A 15,811-nucleotide genomic window follows, 5' to 3' on the forward strand; every position below is an offset into this window, starting at 1 on the left:
TTCACTCTGGGTTGACTACATGTTTGGTCACATCTCCTCAAGATAAGTTACACACACTGATCACACAGACATATTAGACATTGTTTATGAGGCAGCTATTTCTTTTATGCTGGCCCAAGAGAGAGCTCCATGTGAGGAAATGCAAAAATTTTTCTTACATGGGATTTAAATGGGAATAGAAAGGATCAAGCAGATGAGCCATTGGTCTGGGAAGCTCATTGTCCATTTGATTCTGTCTTCTGCAGGTTCCTCTGGTGCACATCAGAACACCTCTTACTTTCTCACTCTGGTTACTTTTTCATCTTGACACTCAGGTTTGTTTGTTTGTTTGTTTTCCAGAAATGAAAAATAAAACTTCTTTGACTGAATTCATCCTCCTAGGTCTCACAGATATCCCTGAACTTCAGGTGGCAGTTTTCACTTTTCTTTTTCTTGCCTATGTACTCAGTATGATTGGAAACCTGACCATCCTCATCCTCACCCTGCTGGATTCGCACCTTCACACTCCCATGTATTTCTTTCTCCGGAACTTCTCCTTCTTAGAAATCTCTTTCACAAACATCTTCATTCCCAGGGTCCTGGTCAGCATTACGACAGGAAACAAGAGTATTAGCTTTGCCGGCTGCTTTGCTCAGTACTTCTTTGCCATTTTTCTTGGAGCAACAGAGTTTTATCTTCTGGCTGCTATGTCCTACGATCGCTATGTGGCCATCTGCAAACCCCTGCATTACATGGCAATTATGAGCAACCGAGTCTGTACCCAGCTGGTCCTCTGCTCTTGGCTGGCTGGGTTGATGGTCATTATACCTCCCATCACTTTGATGAGTCAGCAGGACTTTTGTGCGTCCAATAGGTTAAATCATTATTTCTGTGACTTTGAGCCTCTTCGAGAACTCTCCTGTTCTGACACAAGCCTCGTAGAAAAAGTTGTCTTTCTTGTGGCATCTGTGACCCTGGTGGTGACTCTCATGCTGGTAACTCTCTCCTATACATTCATCATCAGGACAATCCTCAAGATCCCTTCAGCCCAACAAAGGACAAAGGCCTTTTCCACATGTTCTTCCCACATGATTGTCATCTCCCTCTCTTACGGGAGCTGCTTCTTCATTTATATTAAGCCTTCAGCAAAAGAAGAGGGCACATTCAATAAAGGGGTAGCCCTACTTATTACTTCAGTTGCTCCTTTATTGAACCCCTTCATTTATACCCTAAGGAACCAACAGGTGAAGCAAGCATTCAAGGATACAGTCAAAAAGCTTGTGAATCTTTAAAGAATTTAAGAATTGAATTCTTAATGAATGAGATCCTACTGTGTGCCAAGCTCTCTCACACTTACTAAGTACCCAATTAAGAGACCGACTGCAGTGTGAAAGGTAAAGATACATTTCAGCCTGTTAAGTGATAATGGAACAATCTTTAAAAGATTTTAAAACTGAAAGGCAATTGAGTTACTCAGTTGTCTAAATTAGAACCAATAAATACTATCTCAAGGAATGTCATTTAAACCCAGTCCTGAAAAGTTGGAATAAAACAAAATAGAAAAAATAATTAATATCAAAGGAATGTTGCAAATTGGCATGCAAAACTTCAGTCCAAAGAACTGAAAAAAACTCATTAATTTCACTCATACCAAATTCAATAAGGAAAAATAAGAAATATTTTGGATTTTAACTAAATTAAATCTTTACTTAAAGTAAATTAAACGTCCATAGTGTTCAGACATCTGATACTGGATTAGATCTACTAATTTTTGAGAATTACTATCATATAGAATCTACACTGTAGGTAACATAATGCAGAAATAGAGGACACTGTAAAGAAAAACACTCTTTGGCAGAATTCAAACATTAAATGCTAAAGATCCTCTCAAATTTAAATAGTAAAGGAGGCAAAAGGAATGATTAGGAAAGCAATAAAAATTCATGTGGAGAACAGCTGAGCATGGTGGTAGACACATTTAGTTCCAGCACTTGGGGGGTATGGGCAGACTGACCTACATATAGTTCCAGCACTTGGGAGGTATGGGCAGACTGACCTATACAGTGAATTTCAGGCCAAAGTGATAAAGACAACAAATAAATGAATAAATAAACAAACAGACAAACACAAGTATCAAGAAATATAGACTGCATAGGTTGCTCTGGGTGGCACTTGCACAGGCCTTTAATATCAGAATTCAAGAAGCAGAGGCAGTCAGATCTCCGAATTTGAGGTCAACCTCACTCTAGAGTAAATCCCAGAACAGGCAAGGTTACAAAGAGAAGTCCTTTATCACAAGAGAAGTTGTTATCACAATTCCATCCCCAAATTCAGACCTACTGAAAGCTGTTGAGATCATGAATGAACCAATAAATTCTAGAAACCAAATAAGATTTAAGTAAAGAGTTTGACCATTTAAAAACTTATATCCTGGCAATAATGAATCAGCATGGAGTCCTTTATATGGACTTCTTAGATCTGTCTGAAAACTCCACCCTGTTCTACACGTGAAGAAAGTGAAGCTCACACAGTAAAAACAGCTAATGCATGACACAGAGTCCAAAGCCAAATACACCTGGTGCCAAAATCCACCTGGTAAGTACTGCACCATCCAGCCGCCCTAACTGGTTTCTAAGTGTTGTATTACTAGCTTTTGGTCTATCTCCCTCTTCTCTGTGTGCTCTGGGTAAAACACTTTAGAAAACTCTTGAAGCACACAAAAATCCATATTACTTCATCCTTTAGTTTTAGACTTCCCTCAAGATGTTTCCTTCATGGTGGCCAACGCCTGCCATTCTAAAACTCAAGAAGTAGTTGTAGAAAGATTCCAAGTGTAAGACCAGCCTGAGATACACAGTGAGTGATGGTGGTTCCCAATGGTGGTTCCCTATTTTATCTCCTTGCTAGAACTTTCAAGAATAATGAGTGTGTGCATTGAATAGCCAGTAGGAAGAGTTGGTATCAACTATGACTGATTCAGCAATAGTTGAAATATTTATTGAACTCAACTACTAGTGAACAATGCTGTGCAAAATAAAAATGCAGTGAAATTTTTAGAGCTTTTTATATCTTTACCTAACAGTATTCTTTCTACACAGACATGTGTGGCAACTTTTCTTACCTCCCATCTGTGGACTTCCTACTGTCCTGGACCTAATTTCTTCACAAATATTTATATTTTTATGTATTCACTATGTAGCACCATCTGGACCAACCATCTTTTCTGCCTGACATCTAGTGAACACTATGAATACTTAACACAACAATGTCTCTTGTTACATTCATCCATACCCGAAAGCTGTCTCATCATTTTAGTGCTGAGCCTAGTTATAGAACCCATACCCTCAGGTGTGTCTTTTTTTTCTGATCATCTCCATTACTGTTAACCCTTGTATTTAAAATTTGTATTTAAATATCTCTTAATAAACACCAGCTCTGTTTCATGCTGGCTAGTCCTGAATTTCTTTTCTGTGTCAAAGACAAGGACCCAGTTATATTTGAATCAAGATCCCTAAACTGAACATAGCATCAAGAACTGTCTTTACTGGAACTGACTTATTCTGAATATGACTTTTGTTTCTCAGGCCAGTATTATCACCCAACTGAAACACTTGGTACCATTTTTACCATTGTGTTACCTCAAGATGTTACCTTTAGGATTTACTTGTTTGATTTTATGAATGGTTTACTGCATGTGTGTATGTGTACCACATGAGTGCCTGGTAGCCATGGAAGTCAGAACTCTTTGTTTTAAAGTCATATTTTAAAATTAGCTTATGAAAGAATGTTTTTCCATTTGGCATGTTTATCTTTTCAAAGAACTGTCTCTTGGTTAATTCTTTGTTTCTTCTTCATTTCTGTAATATTAATTTCTGCCATGATTTTGAGTATTTTTTCCTATATATGGTCTTAGAGTTTGGTTTGTTCTTATTTTTCAAAATCTTCACATGTATCATTTGTTAAGTCTGAAATCATTGCATTTTTGTGGCGCTTATTACTGCCTCTTAGGAAGGCCTCATTTGTGTCTTGTTTTGTCTTCACTGTGTTCTTTTTCCTCAGTGAGTTCATGTACTTTTTATTGCTGTTAATATCCAGCTTTATTTCACCGCAGTCAGATAGAATATAGAATGTAACTTTTTTCATGTTTGTTGAGAATTACTTTTTATACCAATATTTGAGCATTTTTAGATACTTCCATGGGCTGCTAATTTTTGTTCTATAGTGGGTTGAATGTTCTATAGGTATCTGCTGAATACATTTGATTTATGAGACCATAAATCCAATGTTTCTGGGTTTCTCTTTAGAGCTGGAGGGTTGACCAGATATTGTGTTTATGGTGAGACTAGGGTGTGGAACTCACCCACAATCAGTGTGTTGTGGTTAATTTCTCTAATTAACATATAGTAGTATTTGTAGCATAAAATTAAATGTGCCTGTACTGGGGGTACATATGTTTAAATTGTAATATCCTCTTGGTATATTGTTTCATTAATGTATGTAAAGTGAACTTCTTTGTGTCTTCCAAGTATTTTTAGTTCAAAGTCTATTTTTCCAGATGTTAGAATATCTACCAATGCTTTGTTTTTTAGTTCCATTTGCTTGCAATATTATTTTCTGCCTGTTTACCCTGAGATGGTATATAACTTGACCACACACAATTTTCCTATCTAAGGTCTATATCTAACTCTAAATTCCTGAGGAGGAGATTATAATTCTTTGAGTTGGTCTCCAGCCTATGTCTAGTGCATGTTTCTGTGGTCTAGTTCATTATTCTCTGGTTTTCCCAAAATGAAGTGTGAGTTTGGATGAGCTGACCCACAATATGTACTATAAAACAATCTCTGTCTAGCCTGCTAGGTCAAGTATTACCCACAAAGAAACACTGCCCAAAGCTCTGTAGTAGCTTACACAAGCCTTTCTTTCTAATACTGTTCTTGCTTTATTATTACCTCTTTGTTTTTTTATTCCTACTTTAAGAGTGAATATGTTGTTGCCCTCGAGTAACCTCTCAGCATTATGTCTCTTTAAAGACTTCTGCGTGCTATAATTATGTATCACATTCGCTTCCTCAAATGTATATGATTGACACATTTACCCATTAGATTCCCCTGTCTAAAGTCAAATGGAAGTTGGGGGGTGGAGCTTCACAAGTTAAAAAAGCAGATTAATAGTTTATAAGCAGTCTCAAGTCAGCAAATAAAAGCTAAAATTGCATGCAGGTCCAAGGACAAAGACAAGCACAAACCTTCCCAAGATCCTGTGCCTCTCCATCAGCAAATCTAAAGATTCTCATGTCAATGATACATTTAACTATTGTTGGGGAAATCACATAGCAATTATCTCCACATAGAAATCTTGACTGTATATATGGATTTTTTAAATATTAAAAATGATTAAACAAGAATACCCAAAAGTACCTTGAAGGATGGTCTTTTTTTTAATTTGGATATTCTTTGCATTTACATTTCAGAAGTTATCCCCTTTCCCACAAATCCCATCTCCCGTCTCTATCCCATTGACTCCATGAAGGTGCTCCCTCTCCCGGATACCCTCTTCCACCTCAGTGCCTTGACATTCCCCTACATTGGAAAACAAGCCTTTGCTGGACCAAAAACCTCTCCTTCCCTTGATGCCAGACAATGCTATCCTCTGCTACATACACAACTGGAGCCATGGGTCTCTCTATGTGTACTCATTGCTTGATGTTTTAGTCCCTGGAAGCTTAAAGGGTTTGGTTGGTTGGTAATGTTGTTCTTTCCATGGGGTTGCAAACCCTTTCAGATCCTTTAGTTCTTTCTCTAGCTCCTTCACTGGGGTCCCAGTGTTCAGTTCAATGGTTAGCTGCAAGCATCCTCCCTGTATCAGTACGGCTCTGGCAAAGCCTCTGAGGAGGCATTCATATCAGGTTTTTGCCAATAAGCATTACTTGACATCACAGTAGCACGTGGGTTTAGTGACTGCATATGGGATGGATCCCCATGTGAGGCAGTCTATGAATGATCTCTTCTCCAACCTCTGTTCATCTATTTGTCCCTTTATTTCCTCCCATGAGTGTTTTGTTCTCCCTTCTAAGAAGGATTGAGGCATCCACCTCTGGCCTTCCTTCTCTTTGAGCCTCATAAGTTCTGTGAATTGTTTCTTGGGTGTTCTGAGTTTTTTGGCCTAGTATCTGCTTATAAATGAGTAGACACCATGAGTGTTCTTTTGTGACTGGGCTAGCTCATTCAGGATGATAGCTTCAATTTCCATCAATTTGCCTAGGAATTTCATCAAGTCATTGTTTTTAATAGCTGAGTAGTACTCCATTGTTAAATGTACCACAAATTGTATCCATTCCTCTGTTGAAGGACATCTGGGTTCTTTACAGGTCCTGGCTATTATAAATAAGGCTGCTATGAACATGGTGGAACATGTGTCCTTGTTAGATGTTGGAGCTTCTTTTGGGTGTATGCCCAGAAAGGGTATAGCTGCATCCTCAGGTAGTACAATGTCTACATTTCTGAAGACTGATTTCCAGAGTGGTTGTACTAGTTTACAATCCCACCAACAGTGGAGAAGTGTTCCTCTTTGACCACATTCTCACCAGCATCTTCTGTCACCTGAGTCTTTTATATTAGCCATTCTGACTGGTAAGAGGTGTGATCTTAGAGTTGTTTTGATTTGCATTTCCGTGATGACTTAGGGATGTTGAGCATTTCTTTAGGTGCTTCACAGACATCAGATATTCCTAAGTTGAGAATTATTTACTTAGCTCTGTATCCCACGTTTAATAGGATTATTTGGTTCTCTAGAGTCTAACTTCTTAAATTCTTTGTATATATTGGATACTAGCCCTCTATCAGATGCAGGATTGATAAAGATCTTTCCCAATATGTTGGTTGCCAGTTTGTCATTTTGACAGTGTCATTTGCCTTACAGAAGCTTTGTAATTGCATGAGGTCTCATTTTTGGATCTTAGAGCATAAGCCACTGGTGTTATGTTCTAGAATTTTTTCCCTATGCCTATGTGTTCTAAGCTCTTGAAGGATGATCATATGGAAGAAATAAAGACACAACACTAGATCCCTAATCTCCTATCACAAGACTATTTTCAAGGTAAAAATACTATTAGGAAAGAAGAGGAACCACAAGATGAGGTACTACAACCTGCCTGTCACTCATGCTCTCTGACAGATGTATCAGTTTGCGACAGCAACAGAATGAAAAAGTATTATCCCCAAGGCACAATAAATTGAGCAGAGAACACCTTATTTTTTATTTCCTGCTATTATTTTTCATTATTATTGTCACCGTCATTTCCTTGAGGCTTTTTTGCTAATTTTTAATTTTGTATCATTCCATAGAGGTATATAATGAATTTGATTATTTTCACCTCTCACTGGCCTATCTTGATGCCCTTCCTCACCCACCAAAACCCTTCTTCTTCCCAATCAATCCCTCCACTTTCTTGTGTGTTATTGTGGTGGTGGTTGTGTAGTTTAGTTAATTGGCTTGGTTTTGTTTGATTTCTTCTTTTGTTTCCTATTGAATTTAAGTAGACTGTTTTGTTTTTTTCACTTTTCAAGTAAATCTGGATTATTCCCTTAAGTATGGATGAGCATGCCATTATCTTGCCCCTTACTGTAGTCAAGCCCCAAATCAAAAGCCCTTTACCATCCTCCACAGAGGTTTGATCATGAACCAGGTATAGCCAATATCTGAATTCAATATTGGTCTGGAAAACTTCCATCTTTTTAAAAAAAAAAGAAGTCCACCAGGTCATCAAAGTAGAAAACCACATTTGAGGTAGCCAATGAGAGATCAGAATTCAAGGAAAGAGTTTCAAATTCTTTATTATCCAAGCATGGTGTTATGATGAGTCTTTGCCTTTGTCAGGAAGGAGTATCAGGTAAGAATTATTTCCTCTCAGAAATTCAATCTTTACACACCCAATACCAGGACACTCATTGTTCCCAGCACCGCACTGGGCTAATTAGAGCTTCATGTATGAACATACAAGAGCATTATTTGCAGGATCATAAACATCTCCACAGTGGCTACAGGACTAAAGGAAATGACACATCTACCCACATTTGCTGATGGTTTCCTGTAAAATTCCTCAGAGCCTTTTTGAATTTCTTCCCCACTCTCTTATTAAAAGTTCAGGATAAAGGTTCTTGCAAAATAGTAGTGTTTATTACCACACTCCATGTGGGTCTCCTGGGATTTTTCATTTCTTTCCCCAACTGACATGGCTGGGGTCTCCTCTGAATTGAGTTGATTAAATATGTGTTAGAGATAAGCTCTAGTGGGATGCCCTCATAGTCTGAGTTATTCAGAAAACTGAGACAAGATCACTTGAGCTCAAGCAAGCCAGCAAGACCTCATTTTTAGACAAACAAGCAAATTAATGAGACTGCAGCACTGCAGACACTCAAATCTGCTACTCAGAGTGAAGGGCGTAATCAGACTCAGACCTATTAGAAAAGAGAAAGTGAGGCTTTGAAAACATACTCCTTTGTGGGATTTTTATTAACAGTTTATTAATTCATAACTCAAATAAGTCACAGTTCAGAGATGCTTGAGATCCAGGTGTCTGTCAATTGATACATTTATGTCAACATGGAAAGGGGTGACAAATGAACGCTAAGTTAATACACAAAAGATGAGTGGGCTTGTCCTATTAAATTTTCTCAAATTTGTGAATTGCTGTGAATAATTGTTTCATTATAAAACAACCATGGACAGCAAGGGAGTTAAGCTTTACACCACTTTCTGTGCATTCCTGTCTCTTAAGTCATGATGCTTCTCATGGACACTCATGATGCACACAGAATTTGTTCTACAAGCCAAAGGTACATAGAGTCTGAGTTTATAGTTGTGCTATCATTACTTTTTGTGATGTTAAATCATGAAGATGTACCTCTTTTGTTAAAACACATGCTTGGTTTACAACACTGAAACATGAACAGCTATAAAACAAAATGGCTACTGTTAGTGATTTCTGCTTTCAGATCCTGTGACTAAGTCCATAGAAGAGTATCATATATATCTTTCCAAATTAATTCAGATAAATGCTCTTCCATTTGCCATTTTTATTGATCTATACTGCTTTGGTAATTCATAAATAGGAAAAGTCTTGTATTACTGGAAGTTCACACTGTTGCTAACATTAGCCAGGCATTGGAGTGCACACTTCTAAGCTCAGTACATAAATTTTTGGAAAACTGATGCATGAGGTGGGGGCAGGATGACTGAGGCCAGCCTGAGTTATAAAGCAAGACTGTGACTCGATGTTTTCTCAACTTCTATTATTTACAAGCCCAAACAAATACATTTGAAGAATTATATGGAATGTGCACATAGTGTTTCAAATGATAACATGGAACTCTTTACAAAATTATTAATAATTCCTGGAAGATGCCAGATTATGGAACTTAGAGATTAGACTATATGTCTTACTCATTATACAATCTTGGGGACAACAAAAAAGAAAGGCACTTGAAGTTTCAGATATGCTCAAGAATGGGTCAAAGCTTCTGGGTGGAACACTAACCTTTCTGGAAGAGTATTATGAACAGTTATGTGGAGTACCTTTCCTGATTCTGTGCTGAGACTATGTCTATATGAGAAGGAAAGAGACGGTAATCATCCAGGAGGCTGAGTGAATATGGGAAAAAGTCCCACCACTGACAAGCACCACCCTGTCAGTGAGAAGAAGGCTAAGCAATATCTAAAGACCCTCCTGAAATCATTTGACTTCTTTCCTTCACAAATATGTCACTTGGTGCCCTGAAACCTAAACACAAGGGATAGTTCTGTAACAAAATAAGCTTCATACCCACTGTCTTTCAAGCCAATTTCTAATGCTGTGTAGGACAGAATTGATGTTTTCCCTCTACCCCAGGTCTCCTCTGTTCATCTGTTTCTATCACACAGTGTATTCTCTGCTGTGTTCTCATACATGAAACTGTGCTTGCTCCACTGTAACAGCCCTTTAGGAAACATTGCAGTGCTCCCTTGGTTTCCATGAACTGCTTTACTTTGTGTTTGTTTTGAATTATCCTTATTTGCCCATCAATTTTTAGAAGGAATGTTTTCTGAATCTACATCATTCTGTGTTTTACAGCTTTTAGAATAAGAGATCTGATGTTACTCTATTACTTCTGTCGGTCATGCATGAGTTGGGCTTTTGTCCCTTACAACTTTTGGTCACGTTTTTTTGATTTTTATTCATGACATCTTCACTATGGTTTGCTATAGGAAGGTTCTGTTCCAGTGTTATCTATTTAAGGTCCTAAATGCTCTCTGTGTTTAAATGTCTATTTTTTCTCTAGGTTTGGAATGTTTCTACTGTAATTCCATTGAATAAACTATCTATGCCTAGATATCAGCTTCCTCTTCCACATCAGTGGATCCTTAGCTTTGGATTCTTGAGTGTCTCAGACTTCTTGGAACTTTGAATTACATTCATTCAGTTTTTGTCTTTATATATGTCTTAATATTAATAGCTAAAAGTACACAATGTTTAAGCTGTAGAAGGCATTCTCTCAGGAATTCTGCACATATCAACCAGGCAATGTACATAATAACACCAAGTCTCCATTCCCCATACCACACTGGTTTTACAGGAGACAGTGCTGAGGCACATGTTACCCAGTGTCACTTACAAATCTAGTGTGCTGCCTAGTTGTAACTCAACTTGACACAAGCTAGAGTCATCTGACGGGAGAGAACCTAGGTTGAGAAAATGCTGCCTTAAAATTGGGATCTAGGCAAGTCTGTAGAGCTTTTTCTTAATCAGTGATTAATGGGGGATGGCCAATCGGTGTGGGTGGGGCCACCCCTATACTGGTTGTCTTTGGCTCAAAAAGGAATCAGGCTGATAAATCTATGTGTAACAAGTCAGGAAGCAGCACTCCTCCATGGTTTCTCCATCAATGTCTGCCTTTTTGTTTTGACACAGTTTGAGTTCCTACTCTTGGTCCCTTCAAGGACTGTACCTCAGGACATATAAACCAAAGAAACCTTTACCTCTCCAAAAAGAAAGTATGTATATACTATATATATACCTTAATATATTATCATCTCAACTTTGGCCTCCATTCTTAAAATTTATTCTTCTGATTGATCTTTTATTAATGTTTTCTGATATTCAACTTTTATGTGGTTGATTCTTTCATTTCTAAATTTTCTGATTAGTTCATTCTCAATTCTGTTTAGTTTCTCAATTTCCTTACTGAATTTCTCTTTTGTTTTTGCCGAATTTCTCCTCCAAGTTATTGACCTATGTTTTACATCTTTGCTGTCTTTCTTGTCTACATTTTGAATTGATTTTCTTACATTGCTAATGGGTTTACTTGAGTCATGTACAATGTCATTGATACTTTTAAAAAAAGACTCTGGACTCCTTGTGTGACCTTTCATCTATGTTCTAGCCCAGGGGCCTTTAACTGTATTAAGATTGTGAGAAGTAGCTGGACAGATATTTGCACAGGTAAAGAACCTTCCCTTTGTCTAGGTGTCAATATTCCTCTGGAACTTCGGGATCTGGAGACTCTATAACACTCAAGTGCAAGTAGGTGACTCAGTTGATTGACCCACTAAGCTCAGACGTGGGCTGTCAAACTCCAGGGTTAATCTCAGCAAAGGTCTGCTCTTTCCCTGAGGATGAAGTCATTCACTTCATTATCTGAGACGAACCTCCTTCAATTTGTCAGCATCCAGCCCTCCTGCTTTCCACTCTTAACTCTAGGCTGTGTCTCACTCTGAGGCTGTGGCTGATTCATTTCAGGTTCTCTGAATTCTGGTGATTCTTGGTCCTCAAACACCTTCAGAAGCTCAGTTTTGAGTAATAGGTTTCCTCTAAAAATGCCATCTGAGGTGGTTTGGATATGCTTGGTCCATGGGAAGTAGCACTATTAGCATGTGTGGCCTTGTTGGAGGAAGTGTGTCACTGTGGAGCTCGGGATTTGAGGTCTCATATATGTGCTCAAGTCTGGCTAGTATGATCCAGCCGACTTCCTCCTGGCTCCCTTCAGATCAAGAGGCAGAACTCTTGGCTCTTCCACCACCAAGTCTGCCAGCTATACTTCCCACCATGATGATAATGGACTGAACCTCTGAAATTATAAGCCAACCCAAATTAAATATTAACCTTTATAAGAGTTGCCTTAGTCTTGGGGTCTCTTTACAACAACAGAACCCTAACTAAGACACCATCTTTCCACTGCCCTCTAAATCATGCAGAATGCCCAAATGGAATCCCTCTCTATTGATGACCCTAAATCCCAGAGTGATTGCCATCTTACCAAAATGTACAGCTACAATCAAAACTGTTGGGGACTTAGAGCTAATCCTGAGGTCAGGACTTCCAGAGTGTTTTCATCTTACTTGATTTTAGATAAGAATCTGCTCCCCCAACCCCTGCACACTGTCACGGAGCCTCCAGTGTGGAATTTCATTCATCCACTGGGCAGTCTCCCATGCACTGACCGTCTTTTTGCTCTACACATTTAGGGACCCTGTCACTACTGTGCACAATTTACAAACTCTTTTTTCTCCTTCAGAGGTCATTATCTTTATTATTCTAACTCTTCTCCTTCACTGGGTCACACAGAGGCAGCTTCTGGCTCATCTTATTTTATAAGTCTCTTGCAGAAATATTTCTTTTGTTATTGTTGTGTGTGCACATGGTTTCAGTGCTGACCACTCTGATTTGGACAAAACTCATTCCTGGGAGGGTGTACTTCCTTTTCCCAAGAGTCATTAATTAGCAGAAATATCTGAAGAAAATGGTGAATGAGGAGGATTGTGTCAAAATTATATATTGTGTTATCTACTGCATGTATCTTTGATAAAAAAAACCTAGAACTTCAGGGCTATGAAAAAGACTCTAGGAAAAGTCAAGGAAATGAGGCTCTTAGAAGAGTTCCATAAATACTAAGAAACATACTCCTCATCTAAATAAAATCTACTTCCTCAATTTGTCAAGGTAGAATGTAAACAGCCCCCAACTATATAAGGTTTTTATCAGAAACTCTTAAATGATGTCTGTACCTTTGAGTTGAAATTTTATTTTCTAGCCACAAGAAAATCACATACTTACCCATAAATGCAGAAGAAATGCAGGAGCATCAATCTAACAGGAGATACATCATCTGTTCTTCTGCTAATACTATCTAGAATTAAAGAAATGGGACCTGACAAGAAAAAGACCCCCCAAAGACAATAAACAGAAAAGATACTGATAATGATGGTCCACAAATTCAAAAACTCAGATAGAAGGTAGGAACTTTGCAGTTATTATAATTTTAATTAAATTGTTTGCCTACTAAAACTTTCTTCAATTGTGTGTTAACCTCATTTCTTTTCCCACTAAAGCCAAGTGAGTAATATAAGCAAGACATCATTGCAGAACTAATTAACATAATAAAAAATCAAACATACAGGGATGCTTCAGTTGTGTACTTCCTGGTAAACTCAGGAGGCTCCATTGAATAGTTTTAATCTTACATCAAACAATTGGCCCTGGTGAAACTAAGTGGATCAGTCACAGGACAAAACTAAGTCTTGGGAAAGTGAACAGTCAGGAGGAGGGGTGGATGACAGGGGAGGGTGGGGGAGAGACAATAACCAAAATGCATTATAAACATAAATGAAATTGTCAAAAAAAATAACTGAATTGTTTTTAAGTAGAGGCTTGTTCAAATGAAACTTAGAAAATAATCTGGGTGTTTGTTTAGAAGAGAAGCATGCTGAAATAATAACTTAGAAACTGCTTTCAAAGGAAAAGCACCTTAGAAAAATTCTCAGGCCAGTATGATGGCTACTGCAGCCTGTGAGGAGGAGGGGAGACATTCTACAGAAAAGAAACGAATCTATTTTAAATATTCTGGACTCCTGGCCTATCACTGACTCAACACCTCTGTGTATTCACAGGCAGCCAGAGTTGGCCGTTAAAAATCAGACTTTGACTGAATTCATTCTGCTGGGCCTCACAGACAACCCAGAGCTTCAAATCTGTGTTTTTCTATTCCTTCCCCTCACATACACACTCAGTATTCTGGGGAACCTGACCATCATTCTCCTCACACTGCTGGATTCCCACCTCCAGACACCCATGTACTTCTTTCTCAGGAACTTCTCCTTTCTTGAAATCTCCTTCACATCCATGAGTCTTCGCATGCTCTTCAGCATCTCCACAGGAATTAAGACCATCAGCTTTGCTGGGTGCTTCACTCAGTACTTCTTTGCCATCTTCTTTGGAGCCACTGAGTTTTACCTTCTGACTGCCATGTCCTATGACCGCTATGTGGCCATCTGTAAGCCCCTGCAATAAACTACCATCATGAGCAACAGGGTCTGCACCCTGCTTGTCCTCTGCTCTTGGATGAGTGGGTTTCTAATCATCTTATTCCCAATCATCCTAACCAGTTAATTGGATTTCTGTGCATCAAATGTGCTCAATCATTATTACTGTGACTATGGCCCCCTTATAGAAATAGCTTGTTCAGACACTAGGCTGCTGGAACTCTTTGATTTTGCCTTAGCAGTCATAACCTTGATTGTCACCCTGGTGCTGGTGATTCTCTCGTACACACACATCATTGGGACCATTCTGAAGATACCATCTGCCCAGCACAGGAAGAAGGCGTTTTCCACATGTTCCTCGCACATGGTTGTTCTCTCCCTGTCTTATGGAAGCTGCATCTTCATGTACATAAAGCCTTCAGCCACAGAAGGAGTTGCCTTCAATAAGGGTGTAGCTGTACTCAATATCTCAGTGGCGCCTTTACTGAACCCATTCATTTATACTCTAAGGAATAAGCAGGTGAAACAAAGCTTCAAGGATTTCACTAGGAAGATTGTAAATCTCCAATAAATCAGATGACCTCAGTCTAAAGGGTAATTCCAGACAAGAGTCACGTTCATCTCCACAAAAATTCAAGGCCAGCCTTTCCTCCCAGTTAAAGCACCATCTGAGAAGAATTTACCATGAAAGCATTTCAACTTTACACTTTAGACTCACCAATAATTTTTGAACAAGATATTTGTAGTGGAAATGTTTTTTAAAGAAATCCCAACTATGCTATATAAACATGCTTTTGTTTTAATCCCATGTGTGTGATATAGGGTTGCTCAGATTATCCACAACAGCAGACTATTTGCCTCCTGTGGTGCTCTGGCAGGAGTGTGATTCTGCCAGCTGCAGATAGTTTAATTCTGAAGACTCTGGATACTTAAAAAAACAGAGTAAAAAGCCAGAGCCTAGATCCCAGCTGGGGAGTAGCATGCTGAAGGAAGAGTAGGGGATGGGGATATGGGAGAGTCATGGCTGTTGCTCCTACTGGTTTCTGCTCCTGCTTCTGATCTTGTTGATGGTCTAGAGAAAAGAAACCATAAGATGGAAGTATCCTGACCTTGAAGATTGTGTTGTGGAGGGTTGGGTATTTGGAGAACACACTGTATTCTTCATGTGAGCTGAAGCTAGTTTCATCAAACCAGGAAGGAGAATTTCACCCTTTCTCGTGAGAGAAGATACCATAGATAACATTAAGTTACTAATGAAACAGATCCTGACAGGAAGTATTCTAAGGATAAACTTTTTACTTTTTTTCCTGGGACATTCAATGTTCTCCTTGCTGGATATCTGGCCTCTGAAAAGACAGACAGGAAGATAGCCCTAGGTATCACAGTTTCTGAGCTAGGTTGAACAGGGTTGTTTGTGCCACTACATAATCTCACTGTGAACTCTACAGCGCTAGCAGCCAGCAGATTCATTCTCAACTTCCATTCCAAAAAAGCTTATAATGTGAAGACAGCAAAGGAGGGAGGAATGGGATGAAAGGTT

At 38.7% G+C, this 15,811-nt stretch overlaps 1 protein-coding gene and 1 pseudogene across 2 annotated transcripts; both read left to right on the forward strand.

Moving 5' to 3' along the window:
• Window positions 1–341: 341 nt before the first annotated feature.
• Window positions 342–1,271, forward strand: LOC308434754 (olfactory receptor 2AP1; the record flags this gene model as incomplete). Its single annotated transcript, XM_080935148.1, has 1 exon — window positions 342–1,271. One exon carries the CDS (start codon window positions 342–344, stop codon window positions 1,269–1,271), a length of 930 nt encoding a protein of 309 aa, XP_080791274.1.
• Window positions 1,272–13,213: 11,942 nt separating this feature from the next.
• Window positions 13,214–14,842, forward strand: LOC308435288 (olfactory receptor 6C4-like; annotated as a pseudogene). Its single transcript has 2 exons — window positions 13,214–13,245; window positions 13,900–14,842. The product of its transcript is annotated as an olfactory receptor 6C4-like (transcript).
• The last annotated feature ends 969 nt before the right edge of the window (window positions 14,843–15,811 follow it).

This window comes from Micromys minutus, assembly GCF_963924665.1.
Source record: "Micromys minutus genome assembly, chromosome: 22".
NCBI lineage: Eukaryota > Metazoa > Chordata > Mammalia > Rodentia > Muridae > Micromys > Micromys minutus.